The 26,868-nt window shown below is 33.0% G+C and overlaps 3 protein-coding genes across 5 annotated transcripts in view; all 3 read left to right on the top strand.

The window, feature by feature from the left end:
- The window catches only part of LOC121416354 (peptidyl-glycine alpha-amidating monooxygenase B-like), a 56,748-nt gene extending 52,177 nt beyond the window's left edge, over nt 1–4,571 (top strand). For all 3 annotated transcript variants that reach the window (XM_041609928.1, XM_041609926.1, XM_041609927.1), the window contains one exon: nt 265–4,571. In XM_041609928.1, coding sequence (XP_041465862.1) covers nt 265–432 — 168 coding nt within the window. In that variant the 3' untranslated portion in view covers nt 433–4,571. The remainder of the gene's footprint in view (nt 1–264) is intronic.
- A 2,944-nt stretch (nt 4,572–7,515) lies between these two features.
- LOC121416353 (parkin coregulated gene protein homolog) lies at nt 7,516–13,055 on the top strand. The gene is made up of 3 exons (XM_041609925.1): nt 7,516–8,071; nt 8,832–9,014; nt 10,204–13,055. The coding sequence occupies exons 1-3, from the start codon at nt 7,724–7,726 to the stop codon at nt 10,519–10,521; spliced, it is 849 nt and encodes a 282-aa protein (XP_041465859.1). The 5' UTR covers nt 7,516–7,723; the 3' UTR covers nt 10,522–13,055.
- A 2,213-nt stretch (nt 13,056–15,268) lies between these two features.
- Nucleotides 15,269–26,462, top strand: LOC121416352 (neo-calmodulin-like). The gene is made up of 6 exons (XM_041609923.1): nt 15,269–15,494; nt 22,640–22,667; nt 23,540–23,683; nt 24,417–24,546; nt 24,827–24,942; nt 26,066–26,462. Exons 1-6 carry the CDS (start codon nt 15,354–15,356, stop codon nt 26,095–26,097), a joined length of 591 nt encoding a protein of 196 aa, XP_041465857.1. The 5' UTR covers nt 15,269–15,353; the 3' UTR covers nt 26,098–26,462.
- The last annotated feature ends 406 nt before the right edge of the window (nt 26,463–26,868 follow it).

The following is a 26,868-nucleotide window of genomic DNA, read 5'->3' as shown; positions in this document are numbered from 1 at the left end:
ATGTAATAGCAAGCAGAGCTCTCATGTTGAAAAATGATGCTAAAAATTGTTAAAGCATTCCCTTAAGTTTTGAAATATCCATCAAAATTTTGAGAAGTACAAATCCATGTTGATTAAAAATGTGTGAAGTTGTAGAGGCTGGTATACATCCGAGGTAGAAACGTTAAAAATTTGGGGTTACTATACTTGTTTTCAAACTATCAGAACATAGTAAATCCTGCCATAGATTTGTAAGAATTGTGAATTATTTTGCTTTTGTTTTAGGTGTCAGCGGGAGATAAATTCAGTCTTGGTAGCTTACTAAATAAGAGGAATGGTTTCAGTCAAGTAGCTACTGAAGATAGTGATCCTGATGCAGCACAATGGAGTGAAGAATCTGATATTGAGGAATACAGTATTCTAAACAACACAAAGAGAACACAAAACCTGTAAACCCTCTCATCAACATTTTATTCCATTTACATCATTGCCAGTATCTATCACAAGGTTTGATTATATTTCTTAACCAAGATAATCATCCTCATAATCGTTTTCTTTTTTGCAGAATTTTTTTACAGATTATCTTTCAATAAAAAACATTTTCATAAAGGAATTAAGGTTAAATGAGAATTCCCTGAAAGAATGGGGGTGGAATGTAACCAACTGCTGAAATATTAAAACATATTTGTCAAATTGATATTCATAACAAAATATTGAGTTAATTGAAGAACGTTCATTTAAACAATGTTTCTTTAAGGCTTAAACTTCTCAGCTTATTGAAAAATGATAAAGGATGAATTTATCACTATGTCACATATAGCATTTATAGTACATTATTAGTATTTAAAGGGAACAGTACTGCATGAGATTATAAATTTGCTGTGCACAGAAAATGAAATGAGTTTCAAGGAAATGATAGTTAAAGAGAGAGGAGGGTGCTATTTTATTTGATAAATGCAATTAAGGACCAACATACAGAGAATTCTCAAAATTCCCCTTTTTTATACATTTCTTCATCATTCCATAGTTACGCTGAACAAATAATCTCAACTTTACAGTATTATCAAAAGGATATTACTATTGCATGAAATTATTCCCAAAATAGCACCCTCTTCATTTTTACTATCTTGATTTGGCTTTATTCACAAATCATAGACCTTCTGCTAACATACCAGTACTAGAATTGTTATTTTTTGTCATTTGTAAACAGTATTTATATGATGCTTAGAACTGCTTGAATCCCCTCTCTCTTTTTACTATACATTTACTAAAGCAATTAAAGCTGATAATCTTCTCACTTACAATAGTCCCCCCCCCTCCACCACACAGGCTGCAACATTTTTTTTTTTGCGACTATTGACAGTTCTTAAAATGTTTGGAACCTACATGTAAATTACTCAAAGGTGTGAATTTGTTATTTTGTTTATAAATCCAATACAAATTGGGTGTTTATCCAAAATTCATAAATATATCATTTCTATACCCTTGCTCATTAAACTTGTATATGATAGGAATAAAACTTGCTGAAATTTCCTTTTTTTTAAATAAGTAAAACAAAAAATGCAAAAGAGTTTTTTTTTAATGGTATACATAACAGGAATATTGTGAATTCATTTTTATTTATTACATTTGATCACATTTCTGCAAAGAATCTTTGAAAAAGAAATTAGTTAATAAGAGCAAACTTTTGATTTTGTGAATAATTTAAGCTTAATTAGTTATCAGATTTTGGGGAGAATCACATAATTCAGTATTTTAGGCTTTCAAAAAGCTCAGTCTCTTTAGGGATTAAGATGGAATAATGGAGCTTCTTTAAGTTTAATTCCCCTGTAATGTCTCATTTTTTTACATCACAGTATTTAACTATTCATACCTAATTTATGCCATTACCAAGAGCTCAGCAATCAATATGCAGTGGGGTTTTTTTGGGGGGAGGTGGGTTTACTATGGTATGCATTGTATTACATTGTCATTCTTTATCTACTTGGTCAGCCCAAGACAATCGTCTTCAAAATGTGCAGTTATTGCATTTTAAGAATTAGGTTATTACTTATTTTGACTAAGAATAAGAGTACCGGTAAAGATTAGATAACTTGGTCCATTGTAAATTATAAAGGTTGTATCCTCTTACTTATGTGAATCATAGTAAAGAAAACTTGATATGTTAAATGGTGGTTTCTGGTTTTTATCAGAATGTGGATTTAATAACTGGATAATGATTAAGTTTTATTTTTATGTTTATGAAACAAAGTCATTCCCTTTCACCGTTTTATACAAAGATAGTTACTTGACAGTCCATTGAAACCATTGTATATCATTTCTATTGTATTTAAAAGATATTCAAAGCAATTAATGTAAATACTTTTGATGATGAATTGCATAATTTAATTTTTCTTATTTTCTTTCATGAGAATTCTAGGTGGCAGATCAGTTCAATTGACTACTTGTAGCATATTAAATCAAATTAAGTAAACAATTTTGTTGAAATATGTGAAATAAATACAGCACTTCAAATTTTGCATTGTAAAATTGTGATAAGTTCACTATTTTTTCCTTTATATTGTGTCATACATGTACAATATTCAATACATTTCATTACAAATATATGATGAATCTTTCTATAGTATGATTAAAATCAGCTCGTATTTTAAGAAAAATTACCCTTAAGTTTTTTTTTCTGGAGTAATGCAAGTTCAAGAACATGTATTTTGTATTTCTGTTCAATTGTGTGTATCAGTTTGGAAATGGGTTGGATTGTAAATATAATGTACAGGATTTGAAGAAAAAGAAACACAATTATAAATATTTTTGTCAATGAAGCGTCTTTAAAATGGATGTTTGGTGTTTTTGTCTCATGCTGTTGCAATTGAAGTTAGATGCTGTAACTATTCTGCTTGTATTTGATTAGTTCTTCATTGATTTGATGGATACTATTGTAAATCCACCCAAATATCTAGATTGGTGTTTAACTTATATTGTGATAAAATATATTTTTGTACTAGATCTTGATTTCACAGTAGACGTGCCAAGATGCCCTTAGCAGAGAATATATATTGTGTTTACATTTTATTTCCTTAAAATGAATCATATTTATTTATTCACAAGTATTGTTTACTTAACTGCCATTGTTGACTGGATGCATCGATGCCTATTTTAACTTATTTTCTTGGCTATTTTTTTTCTTGAAGCATGTTTTGTATGAAGAAAAAAGTTTTCTTCATGCTGACTTTTTTTCTGCAAGCTTTGCTCGAATTTCCTATCCAAAAGGCACTTGATATAGTCTTTTTCTTTTGGTTACATAACACTGCACACACACACTACTTCATGTTTAGGTCACTAAAAAAACACCTCAGAATGATCAGCTTAGATGATCAAATTTCTCATACCACAGCATATTTTTTAGTTAATTTACACAATACAATTTGTTGTTGTATGATGCACATTTTGATTTACAACTCAGCTAGGTTCAGGAAGGGAGGTGTCATTCACTAAGATATATTTTAAAGTTAAACTATTCATTGCAATCAGAATTTTAACCCTTTTCAATGTAATAACACCTTAAATGAACATTCCAACCAATAAAATCTTGGAAATCAGAATTCAGAGTAGAGGTGGGACTATTGAAATTGAAATTCAGTCTTGTTTGAGCCTCTGTAGGAATGAAAGCAAGTTCAATTCCAAATTTTAATGATTTTACTATTCCTAACATTATACTTAACTTCTAAAATAATTTTACTTATCAGAATGGTCATATTTCAAGCAAAATCTGATTTATTGGATCATGTAGTGTGGGCTGGGTTTTCAAGAGATTATAATTGTGTAGCAAAGACATCTAAATATGTTTTGTGATCTGAATAAAATCACACTTTTTATTGAATTACAATTGAATTGAAGATTCTGTTTCATATACAAGGTTAGAGGATTGAAATCCTGTGTTGTCGAATTATCCAATATGAATTGAGTACAATGTATTAGTATTTATTCCATACAAATATGTATTATTCCACCAAGTTACAATGTTTAGAGTTTTGGCCAAACACATCTTATTTAATGCAATATATCGTCTCAGGTATAATAATGTCCTTTAAAACATGTTAAGTTTACTGTATGAGGACAGTTTAAAGGCTGATATTGACAGAATTTACTCAGTTCAAATATGCAAAATATTGAATCTCATAGTCCCATTGTAATACACATTTCTTATATCTTATCAGTGCAGTAGTCCTGGCAAATGAAAAAACAAATGACAAGGTAAGCAAATTGTTGGTGTCAATTGAAATTGGAAGAAGAGTGACAAATAATGAATTTTAGTCAAGTTTTGGACTTTCCACGGAGAGATTAGATTGAGTGTATTATGCAAATGTATTTATTTTAATATAGAATATTTTGTGTTTATTTGTATATCTTGGTTTACCCTTGCCATGCTGTGAACATTGGTGTTATTATTTGTAATGCTTAAATTGGTGTCTATGCTTGTATGTGCTGCTTTTGTAACAGTTCTATTATTATTTGGGTATAGGATTATTATAGATTTGGAGGATTATGTAAACTACACAGAATATATGGGAAGATGATTGTCTTCAGTCAAAGGATATTTACAGGTTCTTTGTCATTATCTGTTGTTGTGTTTTATTGTATACATGACTGTGAATGAAGTGACTGATAAGAGAGAAGAAAATATTCTAAGCAAGAGAGACACATTCCAGTGATGTACCCCAAATTAACACACCCTCATTATCTATTTCATTGGGAAATTGCCAGCGTGGCTGAATGCATTCTTCCACTTTTGGTGAAGTCAGAACATTTATATTTTCTTAACAGATGTGCCCTTTTAAACACATTTAGCAAGTCATTTTTAAGTATTATTATAAACTTGGGAGATATCAAGCCTATTACAATCGTCCCGAAATTATAATTATTTTTATCTATTTGTAAGGGAGGGGTAAAACTAGTTTTTTTTTTCTTTTAAATTCATTGTTTAGCGAGCCTTTATATATCTATATATAAATATATATATATCTGGAACGTTGTGGCCCAGTGGATTAGTCTTCGGACTTTGAAACAGAGGGTCGTGGGTTCGAATCCCAGCCATGGCGTAATTTCCTTCAGCAAGAAACTGATCCACAATGTGCTGCACTCAACCCAGTTGAGGTAAATGGGTACCGGTAGGAAGTAATTCCTTGAGAAGCTGTGTGCGCTATGAACGCCTAGCTTAGCCGGGTAATATAGGAGCGCCTTGAGCACCTAACAAGGTGGATATGTGCGCAATATAAATATCCGATATTATTATTATTATTATCTAAGTATACATGAAACAAACATTAAAGAATACAAGACATGTCCATGTAAAAGAAGGGGAACGGTTGTTCGCATGGATCAAACCTTATTGACAATTACGGCCACAATGCGCTGATTCGTGATTTTTTTATTTATCCATATATGGGGATGAGACGATCCTCTCCTAGGCTCCTGTACAAAATTTAAAAATCGATGTAACCCCTCCCCCTATCGCCGCCAATCCATTCGGTACACTTACAAATAAAATAATTGGAAGTCGACGGATTAATATCCTTCAGAAAGATATGTAATAAGTGTGTGTTGGTATAGCTTCTCTAATTTGTTTGGCATTAGGATGAAAACTATGAGAAAGAAAAAAAATAATTTCGATGGCATTGGCTTGTATCAATCAAGAAACGCACATATTCAAAATCTTTCCTTTCGCATCTTTCCACCGTAATAGTTTACCAAATTCATCCAACATATGCGACACTTTTTCCACCCCCTTGTCTTTAATAGTTCATCTATCTCTTGCAATATACTATTCTGTATTAAATCGGTCACATGTTTGTTTGTTTTTCTGAAAGCAAAATGAACTCGAATAAGAAACTTTCCTTCCATCTTCTCTCTGTTTCTGGTTTCTTTTTTTCTACCTCTGGTTGTGATGGATATAGGATATATCATCGTAGAAGTTTTACCTTATTTTGTCTTTTATTCTATTGGATTTAAGATAGGGATATGGTTCCTCTACTCCCATAGAATTTAGAGTAACAAGGGGCGGTGGTGACAGACACTGCACCTGCAACGAAGCCCCCAATCCCGATATTATTTTCGAAAAGAAAAGGGAACGTGAATAGAATAGGAGAAGGCAAAGTAAATTCACCCCCCCAAAAAAAAAAAAATAAATAAATAAATAAATAAATAAAATAAAATAAAATACATAGATAAATAAATAAAATAAAAATGAGTTGTGAATGTTCTATATTAAAAGAAGGCCTTACCCAAAACAAAGTCGGAGACTCATTTTCTCTTTTGCTTTAAAATATGATGAAATATTAGCCGACACTGAATGAAAAATCATGACAGACCACCTAATTCGTCCGCATGACGAATTAAATTCTAGTTTTGTCTTTTATTCCATTGGATTTAAGATAGGGATATGGTTCCTCTACTCCCATAGAATTTAGAGTAACAAGGGGCGGTGGTGACAGACACTGCACCTGCAACGAAGCACCCCCCCCCCCTCCCATCCCGATATTATTTTCGAAAAGAAAAGGGAATGTGAATAGAAAAAATTAGAAGGAAAAGTAAATTCACCCCCCCCCAAAAAAAAAAAAAATAATAATAATAATAATAATAGATAAATAAATATATGAATAAATAAATAAAAAAATAAAATAAAAATGAGTTGTGAATATTCTATATTAAAAGAAGGCCTTACCCAAAACAAAGTCGGAGACTTATTTCATTTTCTCGCTTAAATGTGATGAAATATCACATTTACTTTGGCGCCTTACTCAAGAGGGGTAAACACAGAACTTTTGCTTTCCCGGCTTACTCATTTTAACCGCTTTGAATAATGTGACCTTGTTAGATGTATTAATAAAACAAATTAGAGCATCCATTATGACTACTTTCTGTCTTCTAAAAATGGGAGAGAAAATGGCGGGAAAATGGACAGAGAAAGTGATGGGAGGGAGACAGAGAGGGAGTGAGTGAAAGAGAGACGTGTTATTTCCAAGCGGGAGATTGGCAGGACAAAACATTCAAGATACCTTCTCTTTTTGCTAATGTTTTATGTTGATGTAGGCCTCCTTAATAGAGCGATAAACAAACGTCAGGCGACAAACATACCGCGGACAAAAGAAAGAAATCATATTATGCCCGTTTTATGTTTTGTCATAGTTTTAATAATTTATCTTTGCCAATATCTCTTGAAGTGCACATTAAGCAAACATTGCATCCCATCACTTTATAGAAACAAACAAGATTTGAGATAACTTGACTACACATTGGGCAAAGGTCAGTTTGTTGTATGTGTGAAAACATTATTTTAGTAAACTTTGATATCATAATGTGTGGTAATAAAGAGAGTGAGAAAGAGATGGTGTGCTAGTACAGCTTTGTTATACAAGGTATGTCGTTGCTATGGCACTAACCGTCTTCACAACAAATACTGACTATAGCATGGTAGAGCATGAGATTAGTATATTAATACAGCTATTGCCTTTCAGCATACACCATACAAATGAACTCTACGATACACAAATAGACAGTGTGTATCCCTCAGCAACCAAACACTGGAGAACGGCAGTTCCTCCGCCGCAGCTGTGAGCTGTGATTGGATTTAGCAAGGCCATCTTGAAAAGTGATTGAAACTCGTATTTTCTGGTGGATTTAAGTATTTCGTCTTTGCATTTAACAAGCTTTGATCTCAGTATAATATAATTAAATTCAAAATTACAGTATGTCGACTCATACCACACGCTTATTGAACGGTACTACCTCAGAAGTACATACGCATCCTTGGAAAGCTCATTCATCGTCATCATCATGTTCACAGACGACTCGTCAAAATGGCGCGAAAAATGTTGGTGCTATGCATTCTATTGGAGGAATAAAGGGAAAGACTGTCCAAGCACCAGCGTTCTCGCCTCTTTCCAGGAGGGATAATGCTGTCGTCGTACCTCCACCGAAAGCTGGTGCGTTTCAGGAAAAGATTCCCCCTCCTTCTGATTTCAGTAAATTCTACGATAGAGGTGACTTTCCAATCATGGTTGAACATGATACAAGTCATAATAAAATAGCATGGAAGGTAAGTATGATCTCAAGAAGATGTTAAAATAGTCATGCTCCAAAATAAAGATTTATGAGACTTTTTTTAATTGTTAGATATTCATTGATATCGAAGATCAATTCAATAAAGTATATGTCTTGTCATGTTATCATAATAATAATCACGTTCTAATGCCATCATACTCTCATCTGCTCAGTGTCAGAAAGAAAACATCTCTGTAAACACACCATATACACCGAAAATAACTTGTTTTTTATCAAACAGTCTCAGGGTTGAGAAATCCAACAGCAGTTGCCATAGCTTCGATGAGATTATAATTTTGCTACGTTCCCATGACAACTGCCACGATCTTTATTGTGAATCCCGCTGTGAAGTATTACATGCCTGGGTGATTGCATGCTGCATGTTTGTTTTTTATATTAATTCTCATTATGCAATATTTATTGCTTGGAACCCACTATCCACTTTACACTACTTATTCTACAGTATAGTGATAACAAAACAAATCCGAAGGTTTATGCTTTTTGTCAATCAAAACTGTTTACTCAAAGTTACTCAAAATTTCGACGCTCCCAATGTCTTCATAAGGAGTAAATGACATTAATTTTTCATTGGCAAAAAGCATTAACTTTCGGATTTATTTAATTACCAGTGTATTAAGCCATAGCAATATACATAAAACAATAAGGTTTGGACCTACTTCCACAATGTACACTATTTTTATTTTACGGTAATTTGTTTTTCATGAAATTAATTACTTTAAAATCTCTGTTTACAGGTTGAGATTGAGAAGCTAGACTTTCACCATTACCTTCCTTTATTCTTCGATGGTTTATCAGAAACACGTCATCCATATAGCTTCTTCGCTCGTCAAGGAGTACATGATATGTTAACACATGGCGGTCATAAGGTACCACCAGTCATCCCACAGCTCATCCTACCTATTAAAACAGCTCTTCAGGTATTTCAAAGATTTAATACTTTTTTATGGATATCAAGATACACAAATTATTAGGGCCTACTATCTTAAAATTTGATCCATCCTTAAATGGTCGTGTCTCACGAAGTTCGATTGTGTTAGCCATTTTCATTTTTAAAATGAATATTACAATATTTAAGTAATTTCTTTGTAAGCCAATGTATGGAAGATAAAACTGTAGGCCAGTTTTTAAAGCCGCATTATACTCTATCGACGTACCACTACAGAGCTCAATTGACTTAAGAATTATATCAATATTGTATTTTATATATTTAGATACATAGCTCGATTTTTATTTTGGGGGCAAAGTGTGTAATTACTATACGAATTCATGAAATAGTTTTATTTGAATATAGTGAGATTCCATGAGAATCAAACTGTAGGCCAACAAACTCATGCCTATAAAAATGTGAAAATATTTAATTCAACATAGCTTAATCATATCTCCTATATACATGCATTTGATTGCATTGTTATTTTGATGATGTGAATATCATCGATAATAGACAAAAAATTTAGTGCAAATACATGTAGTATAATGATAATATATATACATTGTATATATATATATATATAAATGTGTAAAGTTATACATGTACAACAGCTTTTGGCAACTCTTTTTTATTTAAATATTGTAAAGAAATGGATGGAAATCCATTTCTTTACTATATATATATATATATATATATATATATATATATATATATATATATATATATATATATATATATATATATATATATATATATATATATATATATATATATATACATATATATATATATATGTATGTATATATGTATCTATACATTTTTTCGGCATCACCAATTTTTCCAAAGGGCATGAAGCCGAGATAGCTCTGGGGAACCTTGATTTAAGCTACGCCTACCATACTTCTCTTCATCCGTTTCTTTACAGTATTGAAATAAAAGAGTTGCCAAAGCTGTTGTATATAACTTCATTCAGTTATGTATGTATTATTTTCAATATAATATTTTGGATTGTGTTTCTTTTTTCATAATGTTTTTTTTTCTTCTTTATTTATCTTATTTTCTTTTTCTTCTCCCTCACTTTTTCTCTTTCTTAAATTCGTCCTCGTTATCATTTTATTTTCTCATTTCTTCATTTGCTTTTTGCTTTTTTTTCTTTCAATTCTCGCTTCTTTTCGCAGACGCGGAATGCTGATGTAATCTGTGCTACGATGCGTTTACTTCAAACCCTTGTAACATGTTATATGAACGGTGGTAAGCAGACATTGATTGGTGAAGCATTGGTACCTTATTACCGACAGATATTACCCATTATGAACATTTTTAAAAATAAAAATAAGAATATTGGTGATGGTATTGAGTATGACCAATGGAAAGGTCAGAATGTAGGTGACCTAGTCAATGAAACACTTCAGGTATTAGAACGTTATGGAGGACCTGATGCATTTATTAATATCAAGTATATGGTGCCAACATATGAATCTTGTATTATGAATTAAGAAATACATTTGTCAATAATATGATATTGATGTACGGTGCACATGTGGTTGATTTAACGATGCAATCTTTCACGTTAGACATGCTAAAGATCTATAGTCAAGCCAACATGAGGTTATGTGAGGTTCATCTCTTAAGTGGAAAAAAAAGAAGGGGAGATCGGGGACAATCGTAACAAAATTTACTAAATTTGAATTATCAAATGACAGCTTTGTTTTAAAAATCAAAGGTTTCCACTTTTTGGACAAAATCAATATTTCTTTACTTTGGAAACAATCTTATAAAATTCGGAATAGTGTTTTATTCAGATGTCATGTGTAAGAAAGATGTATTTCCTCTTTCAATTTACTCCCTTACCCTCTCTGTATAGCTAATATATCAGTGTCTAACATCATGAACATAGGGATATAAGCTACTTTTATTACCACCCTGTGTATATATATTATATTGAATTTTTAACCTATAAAGATTCATGTAATTCAGCATTCCTCTGCAAGTTTGATTTCATTATAGTGAACATATATTATTTATCCATCATGTTCGAACTTATTATTTTTTATGATTCTGAGCTTATAAAAAATGTTACCATATTCAACAAATCATTATAATCATGATAAGATTGACAAAACGTTATCATGTTTTAGCTTATCGATGAGGCTACTCTGTGCTGTGCTTGTATTTCCAACTATCCTATACTCAGATTTACAATTTTGATATTTGAAGAACAATTGTCCCCGGTCTCTCACTACTCTATTGACCCCTGAGGTAACTCCTCCCGAAATGAAAAGTGGTCATGGAAGTACAATACATATTGAAAGTATATTTGATATTTAGGAAGGAGGGGTTCTTCAAATTCATATGTCGTTATACATTCGCTCGTAAATAATTCGTTATTGATGTCACTCATTGGCTCTACAAAGGAAAAATACATTTTGAAAAATTACTTTTCTTTAGAAACTGTTACAGAATCAGTTATGCACAAATAATATATAAGATTTGTATAGCGCACGTATCCACTTTTACTGGTTCTAAAGGCACTCCCATATTACCCTGGTTTAGGTGCTCACAGTGATGGGCATCGCCCAGCTATAATCACTGTAAAACATAGTGAATTCAACAGGCTTTCAATTATGATAATGATCTTTGCATACTCTTTTGCAATTACGCGTCTTTTGCACAAGTGAAGAATTACGAATGAGAAATGTAAGTTATTTTTGTGCGAATTGTTGCCTGAAATGTAATTTAGATTTGAATGTAATCATATCTTGTTTTCTTTAAAAAAAAATAATGATTTGGTTATTATATTTTGCAAGTAAAATATTCATTATCTAAATAAATCAGATATGAAGAAAGTTTAGAAATTTTTTTTGTTGATTTCTTAAAGATTTTACCCTAACGAGACTACGTTCTGGAAATTATTTAATATTTGTTATTTTTTAATATTAATTGTTAAACATTTTTACTCATAAATCATCTAATTATCATGCACTTTTCGCTTTATCAATCTGAATTGAAATATTGATCTAAAACCAATATAATTGATGCTTATGATTAATGTGTCAATGATACAAATAATTTAGTTGCCAACATGTATATTTGCAGGTAAAACACTAATTCGCGCTATTTATTATTCAACTTTAGCTTTAAAACTTGCCCAACTCAAGCCTTTTATGCGTCTCTACGATCACCTCAATGAAACACCGTCATGCAACAGTAATTTTGTAAACTTATTGCTATTATTGTATGGTTTTAAACCCCTATACTAATGTTAAGTTCCTGAATTAGTGTCTTGTAAATTTAAGAAGTGAAGTAAAAGATGGTAAAATGTGGAGATAACGTGGAAGTCGGACGTTCAAAAAAGATTATTTTCAAGGAGGCTGCTTGTGTACACAAAACTAAATTATAAACAGCTTCTACTAATTTTAGATAACCTAATTCTAATGGGAAAATGACAGAATTACTGCAAAACCAAAGCGTTAAAAGATCAGACAAACGTGATAAATGTGATATATATATATATATATCGAGTATTGTATTACCAAAGAAGTTTTTTTTTTAAGTAATTTAAGAAGAAGTCATTTTTAAAAAGGTCTGATTGCAAGTATTGATAGTGTTATAAATAAGACAAAAGGTAACGATATCTCAATAATAAGTGTACATGATTTTGTCCATTAAAAAATATTGATGTTTTTCCAAAGTAATCTATTCTTAACATCGGATCGGGGGGGGGGGGGTATTGAGAGCCATATAGTCAATATTTTTGTTATGAGAACTTATGTCGTTCATACTCAAATGAGGACCTTGTTCTTCTTCTTCTCTTGTTTTCTGCTTGTCAAATTTTCCTCGGGAAAATGTGCCCCCACCCCTTTGGAAATTTCGTATCCGCCCTGATTGTTAAGCCACAGTTTATACCAAGAACTGAATAACACGATGTTGATTTGGGTTTTTATTTTAGGTAAGTATTATATTGAAGTGTACATAGAAAATATTGTACATAGAAGAAAGTCGACACTTTTATATCTAAATATTCTTAATATCAGCTTGCAAAAAAATCATAATACCAGATATTTTTGTTATTTTTACGAATATAGTGTATGTATTGTTTGATAGTTTTTACTTATTAAATGAATGATGTTACCACTGAACATTAAAGTGCTAAACGTGTTTTTAGTGTATCATGTGTCTTTACATAGGCCAGCAAAATCATTCTGTCGACATATTTCGTATACGAAGAAGAAGAAAAGAAAAAGAAATCGAAAATGAAGAAATAGACAAAGAAGAAGGAGGAGGAGGAAGAGGAAAAGAAACAGACGAAGATCGAGAAAACAATATCAGATATAATAGAAACATTGGAAATAAACCTTAATGGTCATTGAATTTCAATCAGCCTTTAAGACAGGCCCACCCCCAAAATAATAATAATAATAATAATAATGATAATAATGATAATCATTATAAAATTAATAAAAAATACATAATAATGATAAATATATAAATAAATAAATATAAAATAAAAAAAATGAATAAATATATAAACAAATAAATAAATAATAATTCATGTGACTTATAAAGTGCCAAATCCACTCTGTAGAATGCTCAAATCGCATAAAGAAATTAAGAAGTAAAAAATGTTTTAAGAACATTTTGAAAGACTCAACAGAGCTACAATTTTTTTATGCCTTCAGGAAGTTTGAAATAAATCAACAAAATTGCAAGTCTCGCCGTCCGTGCCATTGTGGGTATGGTGTATGATAAGGGATATTGGTCGAGTTTCTCGTGGCATGTCAGTTTATGTCACATCTGCCATGTCTGCGGTTGGGGTGTGAGGGTGGGTGGGTGTATATGAGTGTGTGTTTATAGTAACAAAGTGAAATGTGCACACACTTAAAATGTTGGACAACATACAGTCCACTGTGTTGAGTAATGTATGTTGGTAAAAGAATATTTATATTCTGGGCAATCATTATCCCTGTGAGCGAATTTAAAACCCAATACTAGCTTTTATTACCTAATTTGGACAAACTTTAACCAATAGTTGTGTGGACAGGGGTGGACAGTATGTTGCCCATGGTTGGTTAAACGTTCGACATTTTTCCCACTTATTTTAAGAGTGTATTGGATCCGATATTCTATATTATAACCAGTTTAAAATCAGTGCATAAATTGGACGATAAACTTTACAACAAAGAGTCTCTTCGAAGGTCGGTGCCTCTAATGGCGCCATCATTCGTCTTACATTCGGTCTATTTTTTCGATTTTTCAGTTTACTTATTAATTTTTTACTTTATTTCTATCCGATTTAAATGATTAAGTTACAATGATCTGATGATGGAATTGAAAGGAATGCAGAGAATATGATAAGCCATGCTAAATCAAGGTATTTTTGTTTATAAAGAAGGAAGGGTCGGTTGGCATGATTGGTGAGATAATAATTACGAGGATTGATATATTAAAAAGAATGAGAGAAATAAAATGATATGAGGTACCATTTTACAAAATGATAGATGCAGACTGGCAGAGAACGAGGCTCTTTTTTCATATTCCTTTCTGTAGAAAAAAAATGTTTTTACTAATCATTTCCTATAAAAAAAAGGTTAATGTAATTTGTAAGAGCAGCTCGCCTATGACGTCACAAATAAAAATAAATAATCAAAAATTCATCACTCTCTTAGACTTCAAAAACAACTGAGGAACACAACACCATGCAGTTAAAAAAAACAATGGGAAAATCGACCATCCTTCGTTTGAATAAATATTTGCTTTTGGAGTATTGTCCTCCAGTGTGTCACCAGCACTAAGGTCCCCCCCCCCCCGGCCCTCTCTCACCCACTCCCCTCTGTCTGTCTCTCTGTCTCTCTCTTTCTGCATATTCCTTTCCTATTCACCTTATATCCATATCATGATTTTTTTTTCACATAATACATAATACACGATATATGTAGGTATTGTATCATTATTTATGAAGGAGAATTATCTATAAAACAAGGAATCCCCTTTCTATTGTTAGGTGTTTTTTTTATTCTCGCTTCCTCATGACAAAAATAGCTCACTAATTTCCTTGTAACTGAGACATTAATAGGTTTAGACGATTTCGCTTTCAAGCCCTCATCAGTTGTGCTCATAAAACATGCGCATACCTCTCTTCATGAACAAAATCAACACCCCTCTCCCACAAAGTCATCCCCCGCCCCCCCCCCCCCCCTCTCTCTCTCTCTCTCTCTGTTTCATAGAGGCGTGAAACGCCTGACATTGGCTTGTGAACACTGCCTGCTGATATGTACTCTTTTCTATTGACAAATTCAATAATAAGCTTTCAATGTGAACGTTGTTTTGAATGATTCATCATTCGATAGGTCGTTATTGTTTGTACGAGGCCTGTATTCTATACATTAGATTTCTGCATTTCCTATTTGGATTTCATTTGGAAAGGTGTCATACTGGAGACAGATCGCAGGCAAATATTTATTACAAAATGGTAAGTCGGAAATTTAATATTAGCATGTAAGTTTTTGCAGTTTGTTTATATCATAGTTCCGAACAAGGGGTGACCTCTTCTTTTTTTTTGTTTAAGAAATAGGAAGGGTGTTCCAAAGTGGGGAGAGGCAAAAATTATTTGCATCAAACAAATGGCGTTGTTGTAAAACTATATCATGCCCTTTAGAGTTACCTCATAAATTCTAGTATCGTTCCCCCCCCCCCCTCCTTATCATTGTCAGTTATTTATATTTATAGTATATATGTGTATACATTTTTATCTTCTGTTTTTATCATAAAGCAAATGAAATACATCTGTTTTCAAAATTTTACCACTCATTCGCACGATACACATTCAACATAATTCATGTTTAAAATATTAGTATTCACATTATATATCGCAATTTTAGTAAACGATTCTTGTATAGATTTAGATGTAGATTCAGGTATATCAAAAGATTTTCAGTCCTTATAGAGCAAGCAAGACGATCATCTGCTATTGGCTGTTTTATACCGAAATTCGAGGGGAACACCCCTCCCCCAGGAATCGCCGTCAAGAATAGAAGAATGCATCACGTGTATATCTATTATTCATTTTTCAGGTGGTGGTAAGTAATGTAACAAATTTATGGGCGATCGAATAATAAACGCAATAATATTCAATTACAGTTAATTAAAATATGTTTATTCAGCTGTTCTTTCAGATAAACCCCCAAAAATAGAAAATATATCTAAACATCTTCTAAAATCACAATTATGAATATATTTTCCCAAACAGTAGGGTGTTTTATTCAATAAAGCTTCAGTTTACATTTGCGTTCACCACGTTCACAATCAATATATAACAATAATCAGCTAGTGAGTGTTGAACAGTGATACAACAATAACTGATAATAAACAATCTTGTCATGAAATAAATCATTTACAGTACAAAAAAATCATATTTTGAAAACTCATCCAAAATATGTATAATTGAAAATCTTTTTAAAGAAATGCTATATATTCTAATTGGTGAGGCCAGGAGAATAATTCAATTCAGTTCAAATTATTCCAGACATAACTGCATAAGCAAAGGTCCATATAAACAAACATCGTAGTATACATCAAGACAGACATACAAAGATAAAACTAGATCAGTCAGAGTACATATCATTTTGCACAGTATATAGAGTATAAGCATGGAGCTATTAATAGCTCTATGGTATAAGAAGGTATAAAATACTCACACTAAAATGATACTAGAAATGGATACACAAAACGAAATGACAGCAATGTATAAAAAGTACAATGGAAATATTTACAAATGACAATATGAGTAACTTAATGATCAACTTGCATTAATGGCCCTGGGGCATGTGGAAAGGGGTTGATGTTATCATGGACCTATAGGTCCATGATGTTATACACCATGATCCTGATGATAGGCAGCACCACTGGAAATCTAATTGGTATGTTGAAATATTTACAATTTACCAAATCAGCTTCATTTTGGAGTGAAAGTATCTTTTTTCTTTAGCAAGTTTGCTCCTTTAACAAGCACCTTCTTTTAATAAAATCGTTCCCAGCCCCCACGGTCGATTTATCAAGGATTTTCAAATTCTATTACAATTTGCTTCCAAGACGAATCAGAATTCTAAAACATAAAAGTACAAACTTCAATCATAAGAATAATTGTAAGAGAAAATTACATTCTTCCTCATCGTCTTCTTAATATTCTTTTACTGATTTATTTAGTATTAGTACGAACGCTACTAAAAAAATCCACAGAGGCTTACCTATTTAATTATACAACATTTGGGTCCAATGTAAAAGATACATATTATTCATTCACTTTTATCAGCTTATATAAATCACAAATAGGGGTAGAATGTATCAAATGAATCAAACCAAAGAAAAGACAAATGAAACTCGGATAAAATATAACATGCAAAAATAAATAGGCATTTTAAATATCAATAAACCAAATCGAATATAAACGATGACTAATGAAATATGCATTTATAAATATAAAATATTATTCTGCCTTGTAATAAAATGAATTTGGTAAATTATCAATTGAAAAAGAATGAAAATAAGTCTCGTATATTATGATATCTATGGTTATCGTGTGTGTTTACCTTTTATATATTGTGTAATCTATTTAGTGTAAAAAGCATCCATTACCCTTCAATTATAATATCATGGTCCATTTAACAGCCATTATTTTCCCATATGGATTTCTACAAAACAAAAATATGTCATGGCCTTCAATATATTATGACGTATTTCACGAACAATTAACTAACGGTGTGCCATTGTTTGGCATGTAGTTCATATTGAGGACATTGGTGTCATTTCTGCCATAGTATGTCCACGTTCCTACCTTGCTTGTATAGACTAAGTCATAGTAGAATAAATTTTGTATGAGTTTCGGGAGAAGGGACATTCGGAAAACGAGTATAGACTGGTCATTGGAGTAGGGGAGCTCGCTTTCAAACATCCTAGACATCAGGGAGTAACGGCCGGGGGAGGTGGATTATACCTTTTATCGTGGCCAGTCGCGCAATCGCGAAACCCGACCATTCGAGATGGGGCCCCTTATAAATTCCTGAAAAGTCAGATTCAGTTTACCCGACGCTTTGTGAAAATTATCAGTCTTAATGTTCCGGTCCAATTTACCGTATATTTTGTGACAAGGTTAAGCCAAATATACAAAGAGTAGGGTAAACTCGGCCGGACCCTTTGGGAAATTAGGGGTCACTTATCTCAATTTGTCGTTATTTTGTAATAGTATTTATTAAAATCATTCAGTTCAAAATCATGTTAGTGATAAGTACATTGCAAAATATAACCAAAAATGTTACAATATCAGCAGAAACACTGTTAACAAAATTCAAATAATTATTCATAATACAGAAAAAATGTTTTGAAGAATATCATAATTTGACATATTTATACAGGCGGGTAATTTTCTTTTGAAAAAATGAAAGCATTAAGGCATTTATATGAAATCACAAAATCATGCATCAATTGTTTCGCAGAAAAATCATTGCTCAACGTTAAACTGAATGATATATATTGTTTTAATAGTCCTTATTGAATTAATCACTTAGACATAATCTAAAGAACATACAAAACACATAATATAATAGAATATTACCCCTCCTCCACAAAAATAGATTACAAAAAATACAGAATATAACATTCAAATCATCTAGAAGGGGACATCCCGATAGACCGCGGGTCCGATAGACCGCGGGTCCGATAGTCCGCGGGTCCGATAGACCGCGGGTCCGATAGACCGCGGGTCCGATAGTCCGCGGGTCCGATAGACCGCGGGTCCGATAGTCCGCAGTGCGTGTAAAATTATGATCAGATATATCAAATGTCATCGAGAGGTCCAAAGGTCAAATGATACGAGACCATGGGGTTCTATCAGGTGCGGATCCATGGGGGGCGAGGGGGAACTGCCTCACCCATCCCCCCCCCCCTCAAAAAAAAGAGGGGAGAGGGGAAAAGGAGAGAATAAAAAGAGAGAGGAAGATGGGAAAAGAAGATAATAGAAAAGAGAGTAAGAGGGGGAAAGGAAAGACAAAGAAAAAGGGAGAAGAACAGGGGGAAAGAAGAGAAAAAAGAGAGGAGGGGAAAAGGAAGAGAAGAAAAGAAAGCTAGGAGAAAGGAAAAGGAGGAAAAAGAAGAAGAAAAAAAAGAGGAAGGAAGAGAATATTTAAATGGAGAGGAAGATGGGAAGAAAGATAAGAAAAAAGAGAGAGAGAGGAAGAGGGGAAAAGAAGAGAATAACAAGAGAGAGAGTGTAAGGGGGAGGGAGAGCCCCTGACTTAGGCCGGGGGGTGTAACAGTCCCGACCAGGGGCGGATCCAGCTTTCGCCAATAGGGGGGGCCGAAAAATATTTTGATCAACATTTTTTTGATTGGCCGCTACAATCTGGGTTCTTTTTTTTTTGTTGATTTTTCAGGGGGTAGTCCTAACTAAAGACTGAAGTTTTAAGTATATGTTAGTATTTATTTCTATAAACAATATAACGTATCTCATGTGGTCTTAATATATAATGCGAGCGCGAAGCGCGAGCTAAAAATCTTTGATATTTTATGTCCTTAGAACTGAAGATTCAGAGCAGTTTTTATAATCATGAACAAAGATAAGTATCCGACTAAACAATGCGAAGCGCGAGCCGAAATTTTATCATATAGTAACGTGAAAAGTGACTCAATTAGGACTGTTTTTATAGTGATGAATGAAGAGGATACAAGTATCACCAATTGAATAATGAGAGTGCGAAGCGCGAGTTCAAAATTTCTGATATTCCGACCTGAAAAAAAAGGAACAGTCTAAGCGCGTTTTTATTTAAATAAACAAGCTGTGTGTCTCAAACAATTAAATGCGAGCACGAAGCATGAGCTTAATTTTTTGATATACTGACATGATAAAGGAGCATTTTTACAAATTTTGGTAAGAATTTCCAAAGAGCATAGGTTTCTCACAAATCAAACAATGCGAGCGCGCAGGGCGAGCTGAACATTTTGATACACATTAACAATTTGTGTAAATCAAACAAAATAATGAAAGCTTGATGTGCGAGCTAAAAAAATGTGTGCAAATTGATATCAGAACTGAATATATTGTATATATATTGGTTATATATTAGTGTCATTTAACCCTCTTGAATGGGATTCATTACACAGGCAATGTGAGCGCGAAGCGCGAGCGAAAAATTTTATATAAAGTCCAATTTCTTTTATATAAAGAATTTTCCAATTCTTCCCCTCACCTTTTTGGGGGTATCCTTTCGGGGTCGGGCCGGTCGTTACGAGGCTGTAAATTAACCATCATGGGTAAAATACCTCTTTCTCACCTTTCTTTCTGTTTTTCGTAGTTTCTATCAAAGTAAAGAGTACACTTTTTTCTGCAGGTTGTCAAAAAATAGGGGGGCCGGGGCCGGCTCGGCCCCCTCCTTGATCCGCGCCTGCCGACGATAAAAATATGGAGATAATATTTTCCTTGAAGTAGATGTCAGGGGGCGATTTGTCTTGTGGGTCATCGTTATAGAACCCCATGGACTCGTATCAATGACCTTTTGACCTCTTGATGACATGGATTTCACTATGCTGTCCTGATCATAATTTTACACACACCGCGGACTATCGGACCCGCGGTCTATCGGGCCCGCGGTCTATCGGGCCCGCGGTCTATCGGACCCGCGGTCTAACGGACCCGCGGTCTATCGGACCCGCGGTCTATCGGGCTGTAACCATCTAGAACTAGGTAAATAGTCTAGAAAATATTCATATTTAATATAAATGTATATGAATATATTTAACATTAAATTGTTTACGAAGAAGTCGAATGGTGGCATTATCGCAATTGGCCGACGGGACCCGATAACCCCCATACCCTGAACGCACATAATGGGGGGGGGGGGAGGTTGCATGGTTATTATACATAATTAGATAATATTATATTACTTTTCTCAACGTTTCTGTTTCTACCTTATGTTTTATGATCATTTTTAAAACAGGTGTTGTATTCTACTATTGCTCTTTGTGCATTTTATTTCAACACTTTACTACTGATTCAGACGATTATATTTGATTGGAGGGTTTATTTGGAAACAAGAATTTCATGTATAACATGAAAATGTGTTTGTTTTTAATGATATTAAGATTCATTCTATGCCACAAATCATCTTTCTAAACAGGGGAAGTTTTCCACAAAAAAAGTGATTGGTCCTCAAAGTTCAGGAGGGGACAAATTCAAAGCTTTCCTTATGACTAGGGAGTTTATTCCCAACTCCCTGGTATAATATGCATAGATATACATATACTGTAGTAATAAAACAATAATAATGGTGCTTTATAGGATACGTTAACACGACAAACCCCTTATTGGTTTGGATTAATGATGTCCATCATATCCAGCATAACAGAATGACACGAATAAAGCAACAGTAAATATGACTTGACAAACCAACCCTGCCTGTTTACTTGGTAAAGAAAGAGTGCCACGCCCACCTCTTTGTGTATGAGCTATAATGACAAGGCAAGCATGGCAAGGTATGAGCTATAATGATACAAAAAGGCAAGGTACATGTATGATCTACAATGACGCACCAAGACGTGACCTCTGGTTTTTGGAACCACTTTCGTAAAGATGGGGGCTTGGCTTTTAGGATTTGGCCTCAAAATGTTTCACGACCATTAAATAGAAGAATGGAATAAAAGGGAAGGGGAAAAAATGAAATGTTATACTATTTTCTAAATATATTGTCAAAATCCATTACAAAACTTGCTCTTTGTATATGATATAATATAATGTATATGTAAATATATGATTTTGATAATGCGACAATGATAATAGTAATAACAATACAAATTATAAAGAAAATCATTAGAAAATAGCGTTAATAGTAATAACATGAGCAACTATGATGATGACACCAAATAACAACTGTGATAGTAAATAATACATACTTGACGAGAGCAAGTAATGATAATTTGAATGCCTCAAATCAAAATGACACATATAATTTAGAAAATTTCACTTTATGAATTACTAATACCTCGTTCCCATTGTCGTTTATGAAAGCCACGGTTGGCCTTTCGTATGATCGATCTGATATGATCTGATACGATCTGATAACATCAATACGATTGCTCCACGATTAATTATGCCGTTTGAATCGTGTCGTATGTCGTGACAGTGTGTACCAGGTATTAAGACGCATGGAATGACAAAGAAATATCATAGAAAACATAAATATCCATTTCGTATTGGTTCGCAGAACTTGTGTTTCAGTTATGATAGCTCTCTATTAAATGTAATAAACCACTGGCCATTAATTACCATGATGTGTTTGTTGATATTTTGTCCTTGATTATATTGTTCTCTCCTTTTTACAGAGAGAAATATAGTGAATAAAACAAGACGATAATGTATTCTATGGCATTCTAGAGGGTAGTTACAGTAAAGCAGTTCATCCCACTCCTAATATGTCCCTACCTTTTATTCAAAACCCTTTAGAGAAATGTGAAGCGCTTTTTAATAAACATTTTTGCATATCTTCCTGTATCCCATTCTCGTTGTGTTTTCTGCACACCTCCCATCTTTCCTTCTCTTTCTTCCTTTGTTTCACATGTTCATCATCTCAGTCGTCGCCAACAGAGAGTCAAATGAAAGGTAAGAGAATATTTATCACCCCTTCCCTCCCCACCCCTCCTCCCCCTTACCAAATCGACCTCTTCAGTCGACCAGCATTATTACTATCTTCTCATTATGTCAGTGTTATTATGTGGTTAAAGAAATTTCCATAACTCAATGAAAAAGTGAGAGAAACGCAAGAACGGGACGAGGGTTAGTTTTTTTCATCAAGTTTTAAAGAACACCATGAAAAGGGAAATCCATATAATTCGATTCCTAATTTTAAAAGACTGTATGGTTACGATTTATGCGCACTCTTGAAACCCATTCTTTATTTTTGAACACAGGGGTATAGGTAACATTTTTTCTGGCTCTCATTTTTCTTTCTATGCAATGCCATTTTATCCATGAACTTTTTCTTGACATTCATGCTTTTTTTTCAATCTAATATCGTTTCATTTGTTTTTGGTTTTACCTAAGTGGAAGAACAATAGCCAGAAACCCATTTCGAATTGAGAGTGATTTTGAGTATACTCGTTAAATGAGATAAAGTTGAATTTGAATTATTGTAAAAATAACGTTGGTTGATAAGTTCTCTCTCCTATTTTCGCCGGCGTTCATCAGTATTTTTTAATCAATTTTGAGATAATACTAAATAGGTTCATTATTGTGGATTGAAATAATCGCTAGAGGGTATTCATTTTGAGATATTTGGGCAGAAAATCAAAGTCCTACTTTACTCATAATTAGATTTCTTGGCAGCAATTTATTTTAGTTTCTGAGATATGTGAAGGTGATGTCATACAATTTTTTAAATATCATATTATGTTTACAAATGAAATACGGATTTACATCATTTCTATTTGTATTTAATTGTTCAACTTATTTTGAAATTTGTCTATTTGATTCAGAATTCAAGGAGGCATTTGGTCTATATGACAGGGATAATGATGGCTTCATCTCTACAGATATACTTGGAGAGGTCATGAGGTCATTAGGTTCATGTCCAACGGAAGCGGAAGTGGAGGAGTCAATTAACATGGAAGACCCTCATGGTTAGTGGAAAATTGTAATACTTCAAAATCATTATTCAAGTACCTCATCAATATAGGATAAGTCCACTCCATGTTGATTTGTATAAATATACAATACCTCATCAAAATCCAATGTAGAAATAGAATTATATAGCAGGTTTCAATCTTGCTTTTTCCAAAAAGGCGCAACAAAAATAGTGTAAATACAAATAAATTAATAATATTATTGAAATTAATCAAAATTATAATTACTCAATAGGCTGCATATCAAAATTCGAGAAATTTGGCGCCACTTGAAATTAATCAATTTCACATATATTCCTCTTTTGAGTAATTTACAGAAAATTATTTGTCGTAGCTTTAATTTTGGGCTAAACTGAGAAATTAGTGGTATAGGCCTACGTTCGGCAAAAATGAGTTATATCTTTCCACTTTTGGATCCAGATATTTAAATTCTATTTTTGTTCAATGTTGATTTTGGGGAAAATTCTTCGTTCTTGAATTGATTCTCCTCTTCGTTAGTATTATAATGATTAAATGAAAAGATCATTTAAAAGATACAAAGCCAATGCAGAATAAAAATATACTACAGGAACTAGTCCTCATCGTAGGCTTCAAAATGATTAAACATTAGCTTGCGTTTGATCATAACTCTTTCTGCATTTTAACTTCAGAATATTAAGAATTTTGAATGCAATAACAGTTATGACAACGAATCCGTCCTCTTCATTATCTTTCTTCTTCTTGTTTAAAGGTAAAGGCAAACTGGACTTCAGTACATTTTCTCGAATCATGGCCCATCATATCAGCCAATCACAGGTAGATGCTGAAGAATTTAGAGATGCATTCAGAATATTTGATAAAGATGACACAGGAACACTTAGGTATGTCTTTATTTTGTTTTATGTAACATAGAATGTGTATTTCATTACCGCATGTCATTTGTTTTGTAATAACTTTGGGGGATGATTCACGGAGATTATTTTCAAAGATAAGGGGCAAATGATTGAAAATGATTATGCCAGTCTGTTTTATGTGACAGATGAAGTATAATGTGAAGATGTAGAACGGAGAGAGTACGTTGTTCTCTGGTGCTGAAAGGGTTATAAATATAACGAGGAAATGTGGTAGACGGTTATATATTTTTGTTTCTTAACCAATCAGCGCAGCTGAATTACGTCATGTGATGACAACTCTTGGTGAGAAATTAACAGATGCTGAAGTTGATGAGATGATACGAGAAGCTGACGTTGGGAGTGACGGAAGGATTAATTATGAAGGTATTATTTTATTGCTATATAAAATGCATTTGATTAAATTTCGAATGTACAATCTGTCAAAATAAAACGTGTTGAAAATAATCTATACAGGCTTAATTCGGCAATTAAGGCCTTTGCACCGCACACCCTAACCTATAATCATGTTGGATCCTCCAGATCTGTTCTTTGCCTATATACGAGTTTGATGCTATTACGCAAAATGTCAGCAAAATACGTCTGATGCGGAGGACTACGAACAGTGAAAAGTAATATATTGACCGGTTGAAAGCCAAACCAAACAAAGAAGAATAAGTAGTCTGCGTTGTCTTCAGACGTATCTGTAAAACTACAGTCTCGCCTAGATTATAGGCTACCTACCGCATGCATTATAGTTTATCATCTGATCTTGGGACAAATCGCATTTTGCTTATTTTCTGAAAATATGAACGAATAACACTTGTTTTTTATTGTTTAAGGTTAAAATGCACAGTAATGATCATATATACTAATAATAAACAGTTCTTGTATAGTGCATATTACGTTATGATATAACGTCTCTATGCGCGTCCAAACAACTTGGATATTAATACCCCGACTTTATAGCTTGGCTGCAGTATACTTGCAGCGCACACGCATTTCAAAGAATTAATTCCTACCGGTATTTACCTTACCTGGGTCGAACTGTGGATGAATTCCTTGCTGAATGAAACTACGCCTTGGCTGGGATTTGAAACCACGACCCTCTCTTTCAAAGTCCGGAGACTAATCCACATGGCCACACCGCTCCAAAATAATGCTTAAATCGAATTTTGACTAATTGCAATGAGCTAATTTATTTTGGAGTAAAGGCACTTTTATTCAAAATCGTTGCCAATCGTATGATTGTTATATGATGTCACAATAAGATATTGAATTAACTTTTATTATAATAAGGACACTCAATTGCGTTTCATATAGAATTACCACTTATGTGTATAATGACAAACATAGTGAATGATATTCCATAATGTTACAAGTGAGTAAACAAGTCAATAAAACGTGATTATTATTTTCATTATCATTATTATTCTTTTGATTTTTTTTTTAGTTTGTGACAGCATTATCTGACATGATCTTTTATTCTTCTTTCTTCTCTTCCATGCAGAATTTGTACAAATGATGGCTCAGGCGCATTGAGAAAACGCATTATAGCCTACACAGTGCGTATATTAAAATATTCTTATGATACATTTGTAATATTCTAAACCTTTTCCACATGCACATAATTATTGCAGGTCTATTGACTATCGGCAAATCTTTCGTATGAGTGAGCAACATTTCATTTTTTTTTAAAGTTCGTGAAAATGATTTGCGAAAAAATAATCAAAGCAGACTTAAATCACGAAAAGCGCCAATGCCCCCCCCCCCCCGCCACACACACACACAAAGCTAGATCATCGTGATGATTTACATGTAGCAGTGTTTCTCATGAAATCGGATTTGGCACGGAGTTCCTCTTCACTGTCATGCCTGAGAAATGTGTGAAGAAACAAGTATTAAGTTAAAAAAATACAAGTCCCCTTAAATGACAAATATTCTGAAGATATCTTAAATAAACTTATATTTACATTGTTTTGCTTCATGTCTGATATCGTCAGAACCATCTGGCTATATAGGGTTGAAATATTAATTTGAGAGGCAAAGTTGTTACAAAATGTTGAAATGTACATTACCAAAACGGATAGTGCTCACTAAAGTGTTACATTCTGTCAAAATTTTTTACTTTCATTAAAAATATATGTGAAAGAAATATCCACATGTATATTTTTCAATTCCCAGGGCTTTTTCCCGTGTAAACTTTTTTATTAACACGCACTGTATAGTCATTCAAGATGTGGATTATTATACATAAAAGGGTAATCTATTTAAAACCTTAAAAATGGTAGATACTATTAAGTCATGTATGCC

The sequence above is a fragment of the Lytechinus variegatus genome, chromosome 5, assembly GCF_018143015.1.
Source record: "Lytechinus variegatus isolate NC3 chromosome 5, Lvar_3.0, whole genome shotgun sequence".
NCBI lineage: Eukaryota > Metazoa > Echinodermata > Echinoidea > Temnopleuroida > Toxopneustidae > Lytechinus > Lytechinus variegatus.
Note: the sequence above shows the minus strand (reverse complement) of the source record. Positions and strands in the feature narration are given on the sequence as shown.

Excerpts from the sequence above, each read along its gene's own strand:
- LOC121416352 (XM_041609923.1), top strand. The coding sequence starts at position 15,354 with ATGATTCATCATTCGATAGGTCGTTATTGTTTGTACGAGGCCTGTATT. Across the intron at positions 23,684-24,416 it reads TAACATGGAAGACCCTCATG|GTAAAGGCAAACTGGACTTC; the intron begins GTTAGTGGAAAA and ends TCTTGTTTAAAG. Across the intron at positions 24,547-24,826 it reads GATGACACAGGAACACTTAG|CGCAGCTGAATTACGTCATG; the intron begins GTATGTCTTTAT and ends TTAACCAATCAG.
- LOC121416353 (XM_041609925.1), top strand. The coding sequence starts at position 7,724 with ATGTCGACTCATACCACACGCTTATTGAACGGTACTACCTCAGAAGTA. Across the intron at positions 8,072-8,831 it reads ATAATAAAATAGCATGGAAG|GTTGAGATTGAGAAGCTAGA; the intron begins GTAAGTATGATC and ends CTCTGTTTACAG. Across the intron at positions 9,015-10,203 it reads CTATTAAAACAGCTCTTCAG|ACGCGGAATGCTGATGTAAT; the intron begins GTATTTCAAAGA and ends TTCTTTTCGCAG.